The sequence below is a fragment of the Mustela lutreola genome, chromosome 6, assembly GCF_030435805.1.
Source record: "Mustela lutreola isolate mMusLut2 chromosome 6, mMusLut2.pri, whole genome shotgun sequence".
NCBI classification, from domain to species: Eukaryota; Metazoa; Chordata; class Mammalia; order Carnivora; family Mustelidae; genus Mustela; species Mustela lutreola.
The window spans coordinates 113,782,062-113,804,422 of record NC_081295.1 but is presented as its reverse complement, the minus strand read 5'-3'; the positions used below and the strand labels follow the sequence as shown (position 1 = coordinate 113,804,422).

Below are 22,361 nucleotides of genomic sequence, written 5' to 3'. Positions count from 1 at the left end.
TTTTCTTTAGTCAAAATTTTGACTTATTTACAATGCTGCTGTAATAGCGTTATATGGTGACGGCTGGTAGCTACTCTTGTAATGATCTGAGCATGACATGCAGAGAAACTGAATCATTCTGTTGTACACCTGAAACTAATGTAACCTTGTGGGCCAACTATCCTCTTACTAAAAAGACTTATTAAAAAGACCAGCCTCTTTGGTGAAGAAATGTCATCTCCATTAATTATTCATTTTCATTTATCTGGGTTCAATATACTTTTTAAACAGAGAAAAGCAAAAAAAGAAACAATACACATCCAAGTATTTACACATGCAATCTGCCCTCCGAAATCTTGCAACAAAAATAACTTCATATGTAAATAAGATTTCACCCTTCAAAATAAAATATTTATTTTGCAACATGAAAGGAAATACTGTGGATCTCATATGATCATCATAAAAATATGTCTAATCATAGAAAAACAGCAAATCATTTGTTCCAGCTCCTCAAAAATATTTTAATCGTGCAAAATCAATATAATGTACTCTAACATAATGCTAAAATGTTAACCAAGATGAAGTGGCTTTTATTCGTTTTACAGGATGTGTATTTGGCAATAGTTTTTAAAAATAATTACTCTAAAGGAATTCTAAATATATTATTTCAGAAACCATATTTTAAAATACAGCAGTCAGCAACAGAAACTATTGTTCTTTATACATTTTTGGCATAACACTGCCATACAATTATAGAATTATAAAACAAGTGTTTCATAGTACCATACAGATCCAGAAACTGGTTACAACTCCTACCACACACACATGGTATTGGTACTAACAGACATGCACAGCGTTCTGTAATTCATACTTCAGTAGAATACAGAGCACAGAGAAGACCCAGTGGCTGCTGGACAGTGAGAGCTTACATGGGAAGTAAACCACACATCTTTTTAGGAATCATACCCATTTTCCTGAAGTACCTAAAATACAAAGGACACAGTAGTTTCCAAAGTAAAATAGTGCCAGGACCCAGTTGGCCATCTATCTTCTTAGGTAATACTAATGAAAGGCCAATAGTTTATTCAGGAAAAGGGAGTAAATTGTCTTTTTATAAAAATGAAAAAACATGTTTATCAAAGGATCAGCTAATGCTTTGCTCTCACTTCTTTCTCTTAATTTTAATGCCACACAATTAATATGATGTCAACTCTTTTGTTACTTCATTTCTAGACAATCTTATTACCGAATCCTATCTCAGCCAGTCCCTCAGTTTAATTGGTTAGTAAAACCACCAACTATTGATACACACTGGCAAAGAAATTAAACTTGGTACCTGATCATGTCTACTTCTACCCCCTCTACTGAAATGTTTCATTCTACCATGGAGTGGGTGGAAGTCATGGTTCAGATGAGAGTATTAATGGGATTCTGTTTGCACACCAATCCCTTATCTCCTAGGCAAAAATAACACAGAGCTAATTCTGAAATCACATCCCTACCATAAAGCTTTTATAGATCATTCCTCATCTGTTCCCAATAATTCTGTCACTTGTGCAAACTCATCATTGGTTATATCTTTATTTCTGTAGAAAGTTTGTTACTGTTTCTAATCTTTTGTTCCATTTGTGTTTTCCTTTTCTTCACCTGAAACTAAATTAGCCCCGAAAAAAATCAATGCCCATTTGACCAATGAGTACGGAACTTGAAAATATCTTAGGGCCAAGATTATTATATAACTAATCTCTCTGTAATGTAAATGTAAACTGTTCCATAAACTCTGCTATAATTTAAAAATGAAAATATGATGAACTTCATAGCTTAAATATATTTTCATGAGGTTTCTGATTTTTTTTTTTTAACAAGGTCTTCAAGCCTTACAAGTAGGCATCAATGTCTCTTCCCTTTCAGTTCATTTTTAAAATACAGAGTCATTTTATAAAAACTTTTTAGTATTTAACCTATGAAAGAACAACCCAAAAGAATTTTTGATTGAAGAACTGAGAGGAGGGGGAGGCAGAAATGGTGTTCTGATGTTTCCCAAGATGGTTATAAAGATTCAGCTACGATTTACATAGGAGGTGTCCAATTGCTCATAATTTCCTAAACAACTACAAAATGGTAATAAATTATAACATAGTTTGTGAAAATCGATACCTATTAAAATTGTATTTGGAATCCAAGTTAGTCCACATTCTTCAGAAGTCAAGGATAGTGGGGCTCAACACCCTCATGATTCCGAGGAAGCTCTGAGGACCCATCATGCCTTTGGAGAGACTGGAACCCAGTGCTGGCTCCACTGTACCAAGACGCCCACCTGATTCTTAGTCCCCATTCTTGATTCTACTTCCAGGCACAGTCTCAGCCATAAAACAAACACTTAATTGTATCCTCCACATGAAAACTTCAATTCAAGCAACAAACATATTAAGAAGCTATTTCCCACAAATAACTAAAATTAGTTATTTTTCCTGAACAGATCAGGAAAAAAAGCAGATGACAAAGAAGATTCTAATCTAGGAAAAAAAGCAAAAACAGTGCTTTTTAAATGTTTCTAGTAAGAAAATTAGTTTCAGATTCCTCTGACCATCTACTGGAGTTACACTTCTAAATAATTCTCTAATAGATTTCCATTTTCTGCATCCATCTGCAGCAAAGAAAAGAGTGAAATACTGATAAATATTACTTGTAGTAACTGAGTAATGTTTAAAATGAAAATCATAGCATGTAGCAAAATCCAGCAAGAACATAAACAAGTGTACCAATGTAGTTAATCTTTCTTACTGTAAACAATTTCTGTCAAATAAATGACATTGTTGAACACTGTGGCAAGTACACTTCCTATGCTACTGTCACAAAGGGAAATTTCTCCAAAATGAAAAAGCACCAACGTAAATTCAGTAAAATAGTGATATTCATGGTTTGGAAAGTTCCTCATGGCAAGATTTTACAATGGAGTAAAAATCTAAACTTCTGAATGAGAACCATTTACATTAGTTAAGGCACATCTGGACACCTCCAGGCATTCATATTTATAACTATATCATTATTAACTTCAGTAATAAGGGATTTTTAAAAACACAGCCTGTCCCTGAACACAATCTGCTGGGTGGGCTGGATAACTAGAACAGGGAAGGAGGCACGGTAGTACTCACTGTCACTCTAGAGATTACCCCCACACAAATCTGTTCATGTCATAAACACTACAAAAAAAATCAAAAGAAGCCAATATATGTAACTGCTAATGTTCTAGATCCTACACTGACCCTGATTGACCCATACTCTGGAATTCTCTTGGTGGGAAACAAATTAGAAGTCTTCAAAACCATTCCTATAACAAAGGATCCCCACTCAGCCCAGACAGACATGAAAGACTCATAGACGAAGCTACGTTCAAGTAAAGTCAAGAATGTCCTTTTCTCAGGTTAGAAAATATAGCTTCTAGAAGAACCTCAATTATAGAAAGACAAAGAGCCTGGCTGATTTAGTTACTCAAGAGAGTATAAACTCAACCATAACTCTATTTTAAAGGGAAATTTAACTCTAACCAAATAGTCTCTATCAGTTCAACCAGTTTTGACCACTTGATATAGAGTTTACCTACTAAAATGGTTTTTTGAATAGTAACTCAGAACACTGGCACTGTTTTTCCTTTTTCACCAGATCATATTTTCACTCAGATTAAAACATAAAAGCTAGAAGCAAAGTAGATAATTCTATACAACAAAACATGAAACATAATGACAATGATAGCTGTTAAATGACATTTTCATACATTTATATTTTTAATACTTAGCTAAAAAATCTTAGAACTTCTCTAGTAACTCCTGAGTTATATATTTTATTTTCTACTTGAAGCTGAAAAAAGTAGTCTCAAAACCTAAATTCAAAATAAAACTATACAAAATAATTTTTGAACTGAGAACTAGACCTGATTTAGAGAAAGCAAACACATTTTCACTTCTATCATGATTCTTCTGAGTTCCTTATGAGATTGAGCATGAAACTGTATAATGATACAATATTCTTAATGTTATAAACTTCTCTCTACTGTACAGAAATATATCTTATATTATATATCACTTTACAGTATTTCAAAATACTTTCACATATATTATCCCCTTAGAGATATGAAAGCACAAAATATTAGAAATGTACTAGACTAACCAAGCGATATAACATCTATTTGCCATGAAATGCAATTTAATATTTTATCAATAGCCAATGTTTATATTCTCGCAATCCAAGGTGCAATAATAAAGTCTATATATTTGCAAAGATTCAATAATGTTTCTAGCTATTTGGCCATGCTTCACTGCATTTTTAAAACAGCTTCTCAATAAATTTCTGCAAGCATATGGTAGTTTTTCAAAATACAAAACATCAGCGTCAAACCCAGAGGGCTGTTTCATATTTAAGACCCACATAAATACGTATCTATAGATCTTATTTAAAAAACTATTAATTGTACAAAGTATTCTTTATAGAAAAAAAATTTTAGACACTCAGTTTTTATTTGCAAAAGGAATGACATCCCCTCACTTGTTCTCTACTGAAGAATTCTCTCATAAAATATTTGCAGATTAAATGGAGGAATCATACTGTTACATATGAATATGGATCTTAAAAATAATAATGGGAAAAGGCCACTGTTTTAAATGGAAGCCAGGCAGTTTTTCCCTTGAGACTAAATCTTCTCTAATTAATTGGCACAATCTAATCAAACCCCTAATTAGGAATAATATTCTAAAAGTTAAATTGTTGAATGAAATGTTTTACCTGTAAGGGCTCAGTTTCCAAGACATTCAGATTATATCCATTTATTTTTGTCTCTGTCCACTGTTTTTTTAAAATATTTTAATATCTGATCACAAATTTTTAGTATTATACACTTAGAAAGCAGTCTGAATGTTTTATCATGTATTCAGAATTGGTAAGATATTTTGAATTAATCATGTTCCTACAATTCAGTTCAATGTGACAACTACTCTCACCATCTAACCCTGAAAACTGTTTATCATCTCTATGGGGACATTGCTACAAGCACCACAATAGAGGGTCCATACAAAAACGAAACTGAAATGCAAAAGCAGAATTGTTTCCCCAAATCTTTATGTTCACTTCACAAACAATAGAAAGCAAAAATTGGGATGTTATGGGAACCAAAAATGAGAAAATACTCTAGATTAACTGGAATATGATATACAAGTTGTTTCTAATATTTGTATTTAAAAAGTCAAGTTTGAGCAAATGTGATGTTTCATGTAAACTTCAAAGCAATAAGGTATTTCTAAAGGCATACTGTTGATATATTCTCTAGAAATCTTTGGCTGGAAATCCTCTGATCATAAAGGTAACAGAAGATGGTATGTTATGACTAACAAATAGAACATAATAAAAATTCTCTGGTGGTTAAAGTGAATCTAAAAGCACAAGAGATACACAAAAGCCAATTCCGCTCTAAATGAAAGTGAATTTTTTTTCTATTAATTGCTTTAACTATTTGTACGCATGCTTTGAAGTTCTCAGCCCTGCATTTCTGATTATTTTCCGATTTGTAGTACTAATTAATAATAGTAGTAGAGGAAATAAAATGACTTCCTCTTAACCAATATCAAAACATCAAGTGCTTGCTAAACCTGAGGATATGGAATTTCAAATCTATTCTCAATTTTGAGGTTTCACAACTTAGAGATACAACAAATTGTTTGTTTTTTTTTTTTAAAGATACTCTGGACTAAGTACTATTATTAATTTCATAGCCCACAGAACACTGAGATAGTCAAGGATTAGGGACCACTACCTTGTTGACAGCGTAAGAAGCATGCCCTTTAAAAATGAGTAATTTCTTTTCTTATTTTTTAATTCTTTAGTCATTTGCATTTAGACACAGGCACCAAATTTATATGGAACAGCCATAAAAGCAAAATCTTTCTCTTGGACTTTTGCATCAAAATTTGTTTTTAAGCATTTAACATAGAAAGACATTTTTATTATTTTAAGAAAGCAAATTCTTGATGATCGTACAGCTGAAAAGTGCCTTTCTGTTCCATTTAAATTTCAGTACAGGGGATCACCTGAACATACCCAAGAAACACACATGCTGGCTGACAAAGATGGCCAGTGAGGGCAAGTGCAGAGAGAGGGAAACAGGCAAGGGCAGTGAGGACACGAAATGGGCTGGGAGATTATAGCTCCCCAAGAACATAAATCTCACATACCAGAATTTAAAAATAAACATATTAAGGTGTTGTAATGACGAGTCCAAATTACTCTATGAATATATCTGAAATGACCAAACTGTTTTTCCAGCTTAAGAAATAAATCCATAAATTGGCAAAAAGCATGGCAACAGAACGAAATTCGTCCCCTTGCTTTTCTTCATGTAGACTGTAATCTCCCAAGGAATTTATTTGATACATGAGATACTACATGATTATTCCCAGATACATTGAAAATCACTTCAAAGCAATCATTGGGTACAGAATTTGAAAAGTCACATCCTAAAAGCATTACAGAATACATTCGTTTATTGGGTCTTGCTTAAAACTTCTTACTAAAGATTAAATTCATTGTCATCCAAAATGAAAAACCAGCAAAAATAGTTTTGGGAAATCAAAAACAGACGGGGAAAATTTGCAATGTGCCCTCCGCTCTTCAGGAGACCCTGTACAGTTCCTCCTCCCTTACCTAAGCTGGGGTGTGGGTTATCTGATAATTCACTGTGATTGTCCATCATCGGGAGCCTCAGCAGTTCCAGGATCTTCAGGGTCTTTGCTATGACTGTCGCCATCCTCCTCTTTTTCAGGAGAAGCTGTACTCTCCTTCTGCTCAGTGGGACTGGTGACTGTTTTTTCCAGTTCAGAATTTGAATTTTCGCCATTACTGTCCTCTGTGTTTCTCGGCTTGGTAGCTTCACCGCTGGGCTCTGCACTAGGCCTGTCTTTCTCCTCTCCTGGCCCTCCAGGTGCCACTTTTTTTTCTTCGGCTGTTTTGCCATTTAAATGAACAGCTGAGGAGGAATTTTTGGAGTCCTTGGATTTTTTGTGCATAGAAGTTTGACTGATGTGACCGGAGGTGGGAGGGGCAGGCATCTTCTGGGCTTTGCCTCCCCCGTCTGACTGTTCTTTCCTCGGTGGCCCCCAGATAAAATTCTCTGAAGGCGTGTAATGTTTCTGGGCGAACCGCAGGAGCTTTCTCCTCTCTCTCCTGTCTCTAATTGTATAAACAAAATACTCCAGAGCACTCTGTTTAATATTGGGAATAGTATTTTCCACAAGGGCTTCATGAAGAATAAATTTTACAAGAGGAGATTTAAAACTTTCATATCCAAGCTCACCAAGGCTTTTAAGAATACGAGTGATTCGTAAATAGTTGTGCTGGGACCTGAAAGAGAGGATTGAATAAAATGTGTGTGTTGGTGGGGGTGGGGGGGTGGAAATCAGGTGAAGAAAAGCAGGGAAATGAAAACTATTGGAAAAATATTTTTTAACTGAACAATGACTTTACCGAAAGTCCTATCACACACCATTGGAAGAATAAATTAGAAGTTATTAAAACCTTATACTTCAATGTAATGGCAATCTATGCAATATTAAAATATGTAATATAAATTCCCCCTGTTACTTTAATTCTTCATGTTTGAGAAATATTTAGATCTAAAATTTATTCCCACTGATGTTGAGCTGTTGTTTCCTAAGCACACTGAGGATGTGGTCTACTAGGGCATTTATCCGCAACGTAGTGAGAAGCAAGGGCTTTGGGGACACACCTGAGCTTGCACCATGGTTCTACCCCCCACAGCTACATGAGGTTATGGTATCTCTCTCTGACTCCATATCCTTATCTGCAAAATAAGCGAAATGGCCCTTCCCTTACTGGACTGTTAGAAGAATCAAATAAGTTGAGACCTATGCAGAGCACGTAGGACTCAAAAAAAAAAGTAGAAATTATTTAAAATTCATATTGTGATTGTTATTATTTAAATGCGGTACTCAGAGCCACCTATGTGTACCTTTCCCAATTTAATCACCTAATAGTCTTCCGTCCATGGCCTCTGTCTCCTTTTTCCTAGAGAATTTTAAATTTTGCTTCTAATGGCAAGGACTCCAAAGATGCCTTTTTCCCCACACTGCACAAACTTCTTCACTGTCCCCAAACTAAAGCTGTTATCAGATGAAGGCTGTTTGTTTGTTTGTTTGTTTGTTTAAAGATTTTATTTATTTATTTGACAGAGATCACAAGTAAGCAGAGAAGCAGGCAGAGAGAGAGGAGGAAGCAGGCTCCCCTCCGAGCAGAGAGCCCGATGTGGGGCTCAATCCCACAACCCTGGGATCATGACCTGAGCGGAAGGCAGAGGCTTTAACCCACTGAGCGACCCAGGCGCCCCTCGAAAACCTGTTTTATACACCAGACACTGAACTTTATACAAGCAATGCATACACCTGCTTTCGTTTCCGAAAGTATTTGCAATATTTCACTTAGGAAGAACTAGTAAATTATCTGGGAAAAGTGAAGAAGGTTGTGGAATTACCTGAGGGACACAAGGGGATGGTTCCACAGTTTCACATGTTAATAAGAAAGTTTGTCTGGACAAAACAAAAACCTTAATGATTCAGGCTAGCCAAACCTTGGAAAAGACAAGCACAGTAGTTTTATCATCCCCATTCTCCTGGATGTTGACCACAAAAGTGTTATCCTAATATTCAACTCTTTGAGGCCAAAGGGTAAAACACAGCAGGTATGTTTCAGTCTTAAGAATCGGTATTTTTCAATAGTTAGGAAGTAAAAATCTTCTAAGGCAAGATTAATTTGAACGAGGTTAAGACAGTGTGCCATTAACAGCAGAAATGACTTAGTGTTAGGTTAGTATGGAGTTTCTATTCCCCAAAAATTTAGGGATAAAATCCTTGAGCAATATCTGCTTCTATAAACCTGAGAGAGAAATGCATGGAAAATTGGGAGGAATATTTCTCTTTAAAAATCCCAAAGATGAGTTACATGATTCAACAAAATGTACTCTATTGCAACAAAATGTACTCTATTGCAACCAAAATGTACAGCTCAACTGCACATATCTAGTCCTAGACGAAGGGCCAAGATGGGATTTCTGTACACATTTATCCATATCTATACAGTCTCTGATTTAAAATATTTACGTAACAGTAGAAAAGGACAAAAACTTGGGTTGAAGAGAACAAAAATGAAGATTATGGAACAGAAGTATACAAGAAAGAAACTGAGTGTTTCAGTTATGAATTGAAATAAATACGACAAAGAAAGACAAAACAGAAGAGAGAAGAAAGCAGATAAAACCCTTCTAATGTTGTGAGCAGTCTTTGGAGGTGCACAGCAGCTAAAAGAGAGAAGCTGGGCTTCCCAAAAGAAGTAAGGATGGTAAAAGGACTTCAGGTGTCAGGAAGACCAGGTAGGTGAAGAAAGAACACACAGGAGGTAGAAAATAAAATAAAAGTGAGAAGCAATTCCAGGGTCTAAAGTAGACTCCATAATCTAAGGATTTGTATCCTTATCCTTTAATTAAATTTGTAAATTTAATTTACAAATAAAATTGGAAATACATCTGAGTGGTTGGTCTACATATCTGTACTCCCATGTTTGGAAATATTTTAGTTCTTTTAGTCATGGTCACTTGTTCACTAAACGTTACTTCATTTCACTTTCATTCAATACTTTTTTTTCTGCTGGGCTACTATAAATATATTGAGTTTCCTGCCTACTCTAAGAAACTCAAGATGTCACACAGATTAAAACACAAATAAAAGCTCTGTGCAATACCCAGGGAAAGGAAAATGAGAGACAGTGGGTGGTGGAGAGAAAAGGATCTGAATGGGGCAAGGGAATCTGATGGTTAATTCAGGATCCCTTCCCCTGACCTAAGCCAGGAGATCATTTTAATTAAAACCTTCAGAAGGGATCTATTTCCAACTATCAGTTAGAGAATCAGAAAATAAAACCCCAAGGAGGATTTAAGCTGGCAAATGTCTTTTGTTCATTGTTTGTTCGTTCGACAAACATTTACTAAATGAGATTGCTATTCCAAGCAGAAACAAGAAGCTGAGTATGGCGATTCTCTACAATGATGCTCTGCTGCTCTCCTTCACGTCAGTAGGCTACTTGCTGATAGCGTTCGTTGACAGTATGACAGAAGGCCTTAGAAACTCTGTCCAGAGACAGCTATCCACATTGCTTAGGCAAAGGCATATACGCTTCTGCTCTAAGTGTCCTAAATAAATCAAATTTAACTTGAGTTATGAGTTACTGGATCTTGTCCTCAGGATCATAAAACTTTATGCCTGTATCTTCGGTGTTTTAGTACAAGCTACCATTTTAATAGTGTTGACTATGACTAATAAAGTAAAAAGAAGGCTTAAACATTAATACTTATACTCATTTTAGCAAAGCAAGATGAAAGTTCTGGAAAACACCAAAAAATTCAGTTAACTGATGCCTAAAACTGTTGGGCAAAGAAAAATTTCTTAGGTTACTTTTTTTTTTCCCCTTGGTATTTGCCCAGCTCAGCTAATTATAATGTGCTAAAAAAAAAAAAATGCTTTAAAAAATGCTTTAAAGTTGTTGGTTTTATGGTCCAACATTCATAAGTCACCCTATAATTAAAAAGAAAAAAATCATTTTTCATACAAAGAAAATAATAAGAAAAATAAACTTTGGGTATAAGTATTAATGAAAGTTATAAATATCCAGACAAAAGAATACAGTAAATCAATTCCAAATAAACTATATTAAAATTTCCTTCACGGGTTTTAGGATTTAGTAAGCAAAAGTGGGCTTTTGTTTTTTACCCAAATAATGAAGATTCTAATTTTCCCTCTTTTTTAGTAATGTAAAGACACATTTCAGTCTTTTTGTTATTGTTGTTACGTTAGTCACCATACAGTACATCACTAATTTTTGATGTAGTGTTCCATGATTAATCGTTTGTGTACAACACCCAGTGTTTCATGCAATCCATGCCCTCCTTAATACCCAACACCAGGCTCAACTGGTCCCCCACCACCCTCCCCTCTAAAACTCTCAGTTTGCTTCCGAGAGGGCACAGTCTCTCATGGTTCTTCTCCCTCTCTGATTCCCCCTCCTTCACTTTCCCCTTCCAGTCTACAAAATGATTTTTATATGTCATAGTCTTAATTTATGGATTTAATCTAAGAAGGTACCATGCCTGACGAACACTCACAACCTAGCAGAGGAGATGTGGAAAGCTGTATACAAGAAATGGGTATGAGTGCCAGGAACCATGGTATAAAGAGGGAGAGAGACCCCACGTGGCCTGGGCAGTAGAGAGGTTTCAGGAAAAAACAGCTCTGAAGAGGAATGGCCTTATTCCGACCTGAAATGTCATTCTTTCTTGTTGTTTTGTTGTGCTTTAGAAGACAGAGCAAGGAATAAAATGCATTTCAGACTAGCTTTTGAATTCAAATTTCTGGTCCATCTACTAGTTGTTACTATGCTCCATACAGAGAACTCCAATCCAGAAAAAATAACATGCTGGCCCCTGATATACTCCAGGGCTTTACTTACTCATTCAGATGCTGAAACCTTTCCTGCCAGTTAACAGCCCGAGCAACATTTCCAGTTTTATCAACCAGTTTTATTCCAAAAAATTCTAACATCATCTTATAAGCCAGGAGGAATCTTTTAATTGCTTCTTTTGTTTTTTTGAATTCCTAAGGGGGCAAAAAAGTCAGCTGAAATGATTCAGTAGTTACCAGGACAATAAAAGAACAATATTATTTGAGCCATCTCCTATAAAATGAAATGAGCTTGCATTACCTCAATTTCATATGTAGTTAATTCTTTAGCATAAAAGTTCAAGCCTTGTTCTCTCAGGGGGAAAAGCCTATTTTTTAGAAAAATAATATTGTTATATTAATGTTATCTGGAAAACATACATGATTAAATAGGACATGGTTCAAGATACAGAAATGTAACTGACCATTGAATATAAGTGTGGTTGTGCTCCAGCTTTTCATAATCTCCTTTCCACTTATTTAGAACTTCTTCAATGTAAACACCTAGGTAGTAAATATTTAGAAGATGAGCCAGACATTTAAGACAATGTTGAAGGCATTTTAACTTTTAACCACTTAATCTTTATATTAAAACCTTTGAAATTTAATAATAGCACACAAAAATTATGCCAAGGAGAATATCCTATGCCATATACTCAGTTATGTAATAGGCCTAATTTTTCAAAATTCTATGGTACCTTGAATTACATAAAGTTCTATCCAACAGTGTTACTCTAAAGGAATTGACAAACTATGTCACTTATTTTATAAATAAAGTTTTATTGGAACACACCCATGCACATTCATTTATTATTTTACACAACCACAGTAGAGTTGCAGAGGTGCAACAGAGACTACATGTCCCACACAGCTGAAAGTACTTCTTATTCGTCCCTGGACAGAAAAAGTTTGCCAACCCTTGCCCTAGATGGTCCTAACTTCTTTAAACACAAGATGGGATCAAGATGAAATGTAGCCCAGGAAAAAGGAAAGGAATAAAAGAAAGGTGAGAGAAGAAAAGCATGAAAAAGGAGAAAGAAAGGGAGGAAGGAAAAATAGAGAAAAAGGATCCATATTACACAAAGTATATATCATCCAGCTTAATCTTCATGTAACTCTCCCAAACCAGTGCTACCATCCCCATTTTACTAACGAGGACATTGTATGATTTGTTCAAAGTCACACACTGACAAAATCATAAATCTAAAGGTAGAATACAGGTCTTTCTCATTCCAAAAACTAAGCCCTCTTCACCACATCCTCCTGTTTCCCCATAAGAACCCATTACAGTTGACCCTTGAACAATATAAGTTTGAACTATTTTTGTAAGAATACAGTACATAATGCCTATCACATACCAAATACGTGTTAATCAACTATTTATACCTCTGGCAAATCTTCCTGTCAATAGGAGGGTATTAGCAGTTAAGTTTTGGGGAAGTCAAAAGCTACACATGGATTTCTGACTACACAGGGGTTAGCACCTGTTACCCCTACACTGTTCAAGGGCCAATTGTAGAACAAAACCTTCCTGCTTCTCTAACTCTATCTAGGTCCCCATAATTGACTATGTGGCCCATTTAATGAGTTTTACAGAAAAAAATACAACATATTTCTCCAAAAACAACTCATCTTATTCTTGCTTTTACCAGATACCACCAGTTTATGGTAGAAGTCTACTCTTGGAAGGTTGAGTAAAAAGTTGTTTTTGAATCATACTCTTGGCCTTATCAGCATTTTTAAATCAATTATCCCTTCCAACTATCCCTCTTCCTGCTTAATAATTAAAATACGTCATTGCAGGCTCATGCTTACTGGCAGGTGAATGTTTGTTGCAGGGGCAGGGGGAAGGATATGTGTACGTGTGCACATACTGGGGAAGAAATTGGGTGAGTTTATGTAACTTATATAATGAACTAGAATAACACTTTATGTGATCTCAGATAAAGCTTCTGACCCCTACCGACCCCATAAGATTTCAAAATAAGTTTTGTGGTAAAGATTACAAAAAATTAATGCAGTGCTTGAAGTTATTACTTTAAATTACTACCACAAAAAAAATTCACTACTAGAAATACGAAAATAATCTAGTTAAATACTGTCATGTTCAATGTTTTTTAATATTTGAAGGCAATCCTTTAGGTAACTTTTATTAAATTCAAGTAGGAGTCAAATTAACAATCTATCATTGCATTTCTTCAAACGGTTTTCTTGTCCCAGGTTCTAAAAAAATTAATAATTTAACAAACACTATTTCAATTAGTAAATAAAGCAGTGTGCTTCTATCCTTAGTAAACACAACAGAGCATTTTTACCCAGAGGTTTCCTCCTTAATTAGAGCAGATTTTTGGGACACCAGAAAATTAATTAAAGACAAGTGGATCTGGCCATTGTGACAATGTTCTCCTGTCCAGACTCCCAACTGTCACATCTCTCAGTACACAGTGCAGGAATTCCTCCTCCCAGCACTTCTCCCAGTCTTTAGATAGCCTTCCTCCAGTTAGTTTACCAAAGAATGTAGTCCTGCTACTTGGAAAGCTTTGCAATCTCTGACCCTCATTCCCTGACCCACATGGCTGTGGATCTGGCTCAGTTTCCACTAAGAAAAAAGAGCAGAAGCCAGGGCCATCTGGTCACCTCAAAGAGATAAGGGCGAGAAGGAGAGAAGCCAACTTTGCTGGTTTAACCTGGATAAAATTAGGATGCTCATCATGTACCACAGCACGAAGCCTCAGTGAAATATGCATATTACCATAACAGATGCATCCCCTCCTTATAGGGGGAGAATCATAGAAAAGATTCTATGAGGACAGTTGTACACTTGCAAAGGAGGAAGCAGTTTACTCAGCAGAGATGAATGGAGATCTACCATCTTTGGAGTTCCCTTCCTAGAGTATCAGAACACTGCACTGGGACTGCTGGAGCTCCTTGAATTAGAATTAGAATTAGATAATTCTAATAATTATCTAATAATTCTAATATAACCGTTACTCTTCAGCTATGTTCTAAATAATTTGGAGGTATGGTGTGGTGAAAAGAATACTGGCCCCTGGATCCTAGACCCAACTCTACAATCAAGTGACCAGACAAGTCAGTCATCCAAGCTTTAAGACCTAGTGACCTCATCTTTAAAATGAGAAAGATTAATTTGATCTCCTCTAACACTTCTTAGTAACCTAATATTCTTTGACTCTCTGAATTTATGAATCTCATCTCTTTGCCTCTCACAGATGTGGCCCCCACTAACACTATCATGACCCCCACCATGAACAAGTGGTGGAAAGGTATTGCTAATTCACAGTTATTCCTCCAGAAATTGCCAAACGGATGTTCACAACTCTAGAGTTCAGGACTTTGGGGACACATTAGCCTATAGAGCAAAGTAAAGCCAGTCAATGAATAAATGCATTAAGAAGGTACCGACCACACAATAAACAAAGAACAAGTAAGCATATGTTATTATTTAAAGTTTGCTTTTTACCAGGGTAGCAGATTACTTACCATCTGGCTTAAATGGAATTTTATTCTTATAAAAACGAAGATTACTCAAGTCATTTTGATATCGGATATCTTTGAAGTTCTGCTAAAGGAAAAAAATAAATCAATTTCCAGCATATGGACACAGAAAAAAGGCACAAGGACCCTTCTTGCATGTTTGCTTACTAGCAGTACAAAATAAGAAAAACAGAGAAGGGAAATATTTTATGTTTTAGAGAAAAATGTTCTATACTCTTACTGGGTACTGATGTCGATATTTGTACAGGTCCCTCGCAGCATAAAAACTTCTCTTTGGTTTGGTAGTTGCTTCAGTGGAATCACCACCCTAAAATAAAAAGTGAAATTCCATTTACATGGTGAAGGAAAATAATCTGAGAAATTTCTAGAACACTTAAAATAATGAACACCCATAACGAAAGCCTGAAAAGTATGAAGCTGTTCAGTATAATGACAGTATTAGAAATTTTCTTTTAATGATGCTTACTACAACATCTTTTGGCATTCTATTTGCCTGATTTGAACCCAATAACATTTGTCCTAAGGCGTTTTACTGAATAGAAAAACTTTATTATTTACCAAGAACTATAGAGGCCAAATGTTCTAGATCAATATTCATCAGAAACAGAACTCAAAATGAATTTAAGACATTTACTTTACCAGAGGTCACACAAATGATTCTGACAAAATTTTAGAATATATAATACTAGAAAATTGTTAAGATAATAAATCAATTCTACAAAGAAAATTGTCACTAACTGCAACATTTAGCTGTACTTAGAAGGAAAACACAACTTATGAAATGAAAAGGGGATTTTTAAAACAAATTAAATAGTTTTCTAAATTCCATCCTTCGTAGCACCATAACAAGTACACACAGGCATGTATAATCTGTGACTCCAGTGATAACACAAGGTGACATAAATCAGCAAATTTAAAATATATATACACAGAGTAGTAAAAGCTCTCAAATGAAATGAACTTCAGATCATAGTAACTTATATATGGTAGTTTATTCATACTATTTAAATTCTAAAAATTTTCAACACCGTGAATAATTTTTAAAATGTATGATATGGGTCAACGTAATCAGTTTCGTTTCTCTAACCAAGCCTACTATTAGAATGTCTAAGGGAGTGCCTTGTGTCCTGCGATAATCAGAAGGACAATAAGACAGATGATAACGATGAAACAGAAGACAAAGTTTAGGTCTGCATATTCATTAAGAGCTTCACCCCCTCCCAATCCCTTTCTCATCACCCTCCACCCCCATCTGTGTTGACAGATTAGCATCCTCCAAGCAATTTTCGCACCTTTTGAAGTGGTGTGATTCTCACTATTACTACAAGTATAGAGATACTTACTTTAACACCAAATTCTCCGATGTTTAACATTAGCTACTCTGTCATGTTACATAAGCAAAGAAAGCTTAAATTCTGGTCCTTGCCACACGTTTCAAAATAGCTCTGCCTAGCAAGTTTCTGAATCTATTTAGCCTGAGCTACAATCATATGAATCATCATCCTACATTTGTATAGAAAGCACTTTTCCATTTACAAAGTGCTTACATATATATTATTTCATTTGATTCTTAGGACACACCTGGATGGCAGGTATTAGTGTTTCCAGCTTAGAAACAAGGTAGCCCGTGCTTAGAGAAGTTGAACAAGACCCCAAAGCTCAGTGAGAGCATAGAACTGGAATCCCAGGCTTGGGGCTGCAAGTCCAGCTAATTAGGCATGAAGCCATTTCAGCTCCACTAAAAGTGAAGGAGCATGACAGGAACCTTGGTACAATGTCAACAGCCCAAGACTTGGATTGTCTTAACTCTGCTACTTATTTGTGAGGCATTAAGCCAACCACTTAACTGAATCTTGGTTTCATCTTCTGTGAAACAAAGATAATGAGTCATGCCCTTACCTATTTCCCAGGATTATCGTGAGAATGACTGCATCCTCCAACCTCTAAATGTACCAACCTGCAAGTATCTGACCTGTTCCTCAACTTCTGCTCCTTTTGGAATCTCTATCCTGTGCCTTTCACCTGCTCGGCCAAGGATTCTGTTCCTTAATATATTCATTGTTCCTATTTCCTGCATCATCAAAATTTCCCTCTCTTCTGGATCATTCCCCTCAGCAGACAAACATGCTGTAGTATCTCTAATTATAAACGTACACAACATCCCTTGCCAAATCCCCCTCAAATGCAGCTACACAGCTCTGCTCCCTATTACAGTAAAATATCACCAAAGAATTGTACATATCCCCTATCTTCTCCTCCTCTTCTCCCATGACCCACCACAATCAGGCTTTCATCCTCAGCATTCCATCTAAACAGCTCTTTCAACATCACTAACAAATCTCCATTTTTACCAAACCATATCTCAGTGCTCAACTCGGGCATCTTCCCAGCAGTGCTGGCCAGTTCAATGCCTCCCTCCTTCATGAAACACTGTCAGGTGCCACACCTCTTCTGGGTTCTTCCAATCTCATTGGTTCCCCTTGTCACACTTCTCTTTGGCTCCTCCTCCCCTTCATATGTTCTAAATAGAGGAGTGCCCAGGGCTTAGTTCTTATTTCTCATCACTCCTTAATGACCACTTATCTGCCAGGACTTCATACATCACCATTCATATAAGTTGATGATTGCAGTCCTGGACTAAGGCTCCATCCATGGATATGTTAAGAATTCCACTTGGACGTCTAATAGGATATAAAATTGAAGAGAATTCTTGACTTAACCTCTGATGATGCTTTTTCCCCAGACTTGGTGATTGTTAATGTCGCCATCACTTGTCAAATCTTCACTTGAACTAAGAATGAAGGCAGTGAAGGAGGTGAGAAGTAGTCAGACTGGGGTGGATCCTAAAGGTAGGTCTAGTCCTACTTGCAAATGACTACCAGGAGGGGCAACAAATGGAGCTGACAGTCAAAAAGCAACATTAAAAAGGAGATTTTTTTAGGGAAGTTAAATGGTGACAGTAACAAGAAAAATAAATCATTAAAGGGGAAAAGGGAGGTCTGCTGTGGTCTACCATTTCTGTCACAATTAACTGACTGAAACATTAATTATCCAATTGTTTTCTATAGATGGACCTAGTTAGCGGGACTGAATCTAAGCTGGCGTTTTTTGATATCCCAAACTTCTCTGAGACGGTTACTTAATTGGGAGACAATAGAAAGGGAAAAACTGGCGTACAGCCTCTAATACTTTGGGAGGGGGCTGCTGAATTCACAATGCAAAATGACCCATCAGCAAACCCCAAACAAGGGGTCAGAGAGCTAGTCCCAATTCCAACAGGTTAAAGGTTCTACATTAGTTACAAACATACTTGGGTCTGTATCATTCATTCTCTCCTGAATGTTCTTGGGCAAGCTCCTCATACTCTCTAAACCTCAGTTTTGTCTCAAATGGGGAAGAAAACAGCAACTTCCTCCCAACCCCCGAAACTGCAGGTGACTGAAATAACATATTTAGCGTACAGCCTGCACTGGGACTTTGCTTCCTCCTGACCTACACAGAAATGATCGTCCAGCTTTATAAAGCAGCCTTAGCTGTAATATTTAGGTTCTCCAGCCAAGCACCCTGTGGTCCTATTTGACTTTGGGCTCCATTTTTTTTTCCACTCTCATTCTTCCACAGCTGATAAAGAGGAGGGCCTAATGCAGAACCACAAACCTTTAATACCTCCAGGGCACGCACTTCTTTTAGAGGGCTGCTTATACAATTCCTCCTTTTTAGTTTTCCGAATTATTTTCAGTCTGTCAGAGGTTAAAAGGGATAGTTATCCCTTTACTAACGTCTCCTCCAAATTCTATTAGGCAAATGATTTAAGCCCAGGTGGAGCAACAAGTCTCTGGGTGGTACAAGAGTTTTGAAGAATGCCCTGAACTCCTCAGTTGAAAGGCCTTACTTAGGGTAAGAATTGTGGCATTTTAACTTCGGTTGGGGACCTTCCACAATACTTGAATGGCTGTAGACCCTCCTACAGAGGAGAATGCTCGCTGCTCCTTAGTTGCAGTGCCTCCCTATTCTGGGTAATTTTTACCAATAACACGCACTAGACCAGTTTTCACAATCCTCTATTTTTAGACAGGTTCCTCCCACCCCACCTTCGCAGCACCCAGCTGCGCTGCAGAGGCAAAGAAAACACCCATTCAAGTTGGGTTCTGCCGTGAAGGACTTCCTTGTCGCGCCCGCGGTCAGGCCCCAGGCCAGCAGGGGACGGCTCCGGCGCTCCGGGCCACGGCAGGCCCCCCCGCGTCCGCGGGGCAGCGGGGCGTCCGCGGGGCAGCGGGACGGCCGCCGGCGCGGAGGGGTCTGGCCGCGGAGGACCAGCGGCCGCCGGCGCCCCGGGCCCCTGTGCGCGGGGGGCGCTCGGCGCTTGCCCCTGTCCCCGGCGACGTCCTTCCTCAAGGGGCAGGGGCGCCCTGGCCCAGCCCGAGGCCACCGCGGGGCCGTGTACCTGCTCGGCGCCCGCCGCCTCGGCGTCTTCGTCCGGCTCGGGGCCGGCGCGGGAACGCCCGCCGACTCGCTCCGGGGGCTGCGCAGGCTGCTCGGGCTCCTGCCCCGGGCCCTCGCCGCCGCCACCCGGCCCCGGCTCCTCGGGCTCGGGCTCCGAGTCCGTCTGCCAGGTGGAGTCGCAGTCCTCCACGGTGGTGGGCTCGCGGAAGCTGACCCCGCCGAGCAGGTTGCCCATTGAAGAGGCGGCGGCGGGCGCGGGACTGCGGGGCTGCGGGGCGCGGGACGGGGCACTGGGCGCGGGCTGCGGCAGGCACGCTAGGGCCCGGGCATGGCCTCGGCGAGGGCGCTGGGCGGCAGCCTCGGCCCGCCCGCCGCCGCACTGCCTCAGCGCGGCGAGCGGCAGACAGGCACACTCGCGGGGAGGAGCCGGCGGCCCCGGGACCGCCGCCGCCAACGCTTGAACCCGCCCATCTGGTTCCTTCTCCTCCCCACCCGCGGGAGCCGGCGCCGGCCGGGAGCCCCGGGGAGCGACCTGCCGCCGCTGCCCGCGCCCGCGGCCTCAGCGCCGCCGGCCCCGGCTCCGGGGCCACACCTCGCTGCCCGCTTTCCACCCCGGAAGGCCTGCCTCCGCCTGGCCTTTGACGTCTCCTGGGGAGGTTCGGGGTCGTCTGCTCACCCGCCCCTCTCCACCCCTACTCCGGGCAGGACCGCGGGCCTGGGGCCCCTCCCGGCGGAGCGGGAAGAGTGGTCCCGCCCAGCCCTGGGAGCCGGGGGCTGGGGTGGACGTGCTGTCGAAGGCGCTGTCACAGTCCGCGGGGAGTCCCGTCCACACCCCCTCCTCCTCTCCCGGCTGGTCCGCGAGAAAGATGAATGAGCCACAGCAGAAGACGACAAAATCTAATGGTGACCGGGCACCACAAGAACAGAAAATCCAAGCTACCAGGACTATGTATTTAGGCCAGCCACCCAGAGTCCCTATGGACGAGAGGAGTCAAAGCTCTGTCAGCTCATCTGATGACCAAATACCTCTTGAAACAAAAGGACCAATAACAGCTAGACTTCCCCATTGATCTGTGGAATGTCTTAACTATCACCCACTCCACATCCATGCCCTGAGTAGAAGAAACCCTCAGAACTGTAGCCCTCTTGGTCTGTTCCAGAAATGAAAGGAGAGAAAACATGTTACAGAAATAAAGATAAAAATAGCATGATCAAATAAGGAGCCCAGAGCAAAATGGCCATTGTAAACTTTGTGTTACGACCTTTTACCAGGAAGGAAAGCCTCTTGAAAGCAGTCATGTCTGTATGTATGCCAGAACTTGGTAGGGAGTCAGTAACATTTGTTGAATGGGAACTGAGAAAATAGGTTAGATAAATAAGATAATATCTTATAAATTGGTATACTTGAAACTATGTACTTTCTTCTAAAGTACTGCATGATAAAATAGGAGACTGAGTCAAGGCCAGTAGTCTATTTCTAGTGGAAGAATCAGGTGCACAGGGTGCCCAACCTACAGAGAAATCAAGATTGCCTCTCTTCAAGCATGCTATAAGATATCCCAGCTGCGGCTCTGTCCCTAATCAGATTCTCACCTTGGACAGGTCGCATAGGTACTTTAGTCCTAAATTTCATCTATAAAATACAACCAAATTTTATATCGGGGTCCTTCACAGCTCTGACCTTCTGTGGTCCATGACTGCGAAAAGCTCTAAAACTAATAAATAATAGACATCAGATGCACAGAAAGACTTTTTTGATTATAATGGCTCAGTGAAGAAAAAATGGAGCAGCAGTAGAACACATGAATCCAACTGCTCATATCTGGGGATTTGGATTCATCTTTGGTTGGCAGAGAACCAGAGCACATTGCAGAAGTAAATGCTGTCCGTCCAGCCATAAGCATTCCAGACAGAGGGAGTCTAAGGATAGTTGCTATGCCCAGGTGCTCCATCAGTTGGTCTAGTTGTATGTAGATTGGAGCTGCCTTATATTCTTTGCTTTCCTCCCATCAAGAGACTCTAATTCCTTAGCCCTTAAATTGGAGCTGACCTCAGTGACTTGCTTTGGAAACTAAGATAGAGAGGATTTTCAAAAAATAGAATATCTTGAATTTTCAAGGTTAAGCTACAATGAAACTTGCATCGTCTACTGAGTTGTCTTGGAACATACTCTCTGGTAGCCCTGAGCTGCCCCAAAAGAATTTTAACTCTAATGAGACTGTCATGCTGGAAAGGCCACTGTGTATGTCTTTAGGTCACCAGTCCTAGCTGAGCCCTGCCTTCCAGCATCCCCTGCTCAATCCTGTTGACTTTCATTGGCTCCTCCAGACCAGACCATCCACCGACTGAATTCCTCTCAGTGACCTCCACTGATGCCATGCAGAACAAAGGAACCACTCAGCAGAACTCTGCTCAAATTCCTGACCTTCAAAATACTGACATATAATAAAATGACTGATTTTTAAGTTTTAAGTCATTAAATTTTGCAGGGGTTTGTTACACAGCAGTAGATAATGGTGCAGTGGAAAGTGTCTGCATAAGCCTACATGTGTTTGTATATATAACTGCTATAATTAAATCCTTACCTTCCTGCTACCTTTTGGTCAATATATCAAGTTTTTATAGGGCTATAGATTTTGTGCCAAGCTGTGCAATTTTTTTTCTAAAGAACATAATTTTATGTGAGGTATTATAAAACCGTAAGTAATAATTTTGAAAGTTTATAGCAATAATTGATCACGTTGTATCCGATCTATGTATTTATAAAAATTCTGGAGATCTGTCATCTCTTGGTTCTATACACAGGAATTACCCTACCCCAAAACCTAAATTTTTCAACATCCTAACTCTTGAGAGTATTTAAGACTTCTACACTGA

At 38.9% G+C, this 22,361-nt stretch overlaps 1 protein-coding gene across 6 annotated transcripts; it reads right to left on the bottom strand.

Annotated features, from left to right (window-relative positions):
* Positions 1-363: 363 nt before the first annotated feature.
* On the bottom strand, positions 364-19,842 carry OGFRL1 (opioid growth factor receptor like 1). Of its 6 annotated transcripts, none has more exons than XM_059178397.1 (7): positions 19,486-19,842; positions 15,262-15,348; positions 15,027-15,108; positions 11,951-12,029; positions 11,788-11,854; positions 11,536-11,681; positions 364-7,365 (listed from the first exon to the last, which is right to left on the bottom strand). In XM_059178397.1, exons 1-7 carry the CDS (start codon positions 19,717-19,719, stop codon positions 6,699-6,701), a joined length of 1,362 nt encoding a protein of 453 aa, XP_059034380.1. In that variant the 5' UTR covers positions 19,720-19,842; the 3' UTR covers positions 364-6,698. The 6 variants fall into 6 exon arrangements, with proteins under 6 accessions (XP_059034380.1, XP_059034381.1, XP_059034384.1 ...); XM_059178398.1 differs by having other exon boundaries at positions 15,027-15,105; XM_059178401.1 differs by lacking the exon at positions 19,486-19,842 and adding an exon at positions 17,762-17,824.
* Positions 19,843-22,361: the final 2,519 nt, after the last annotated feature.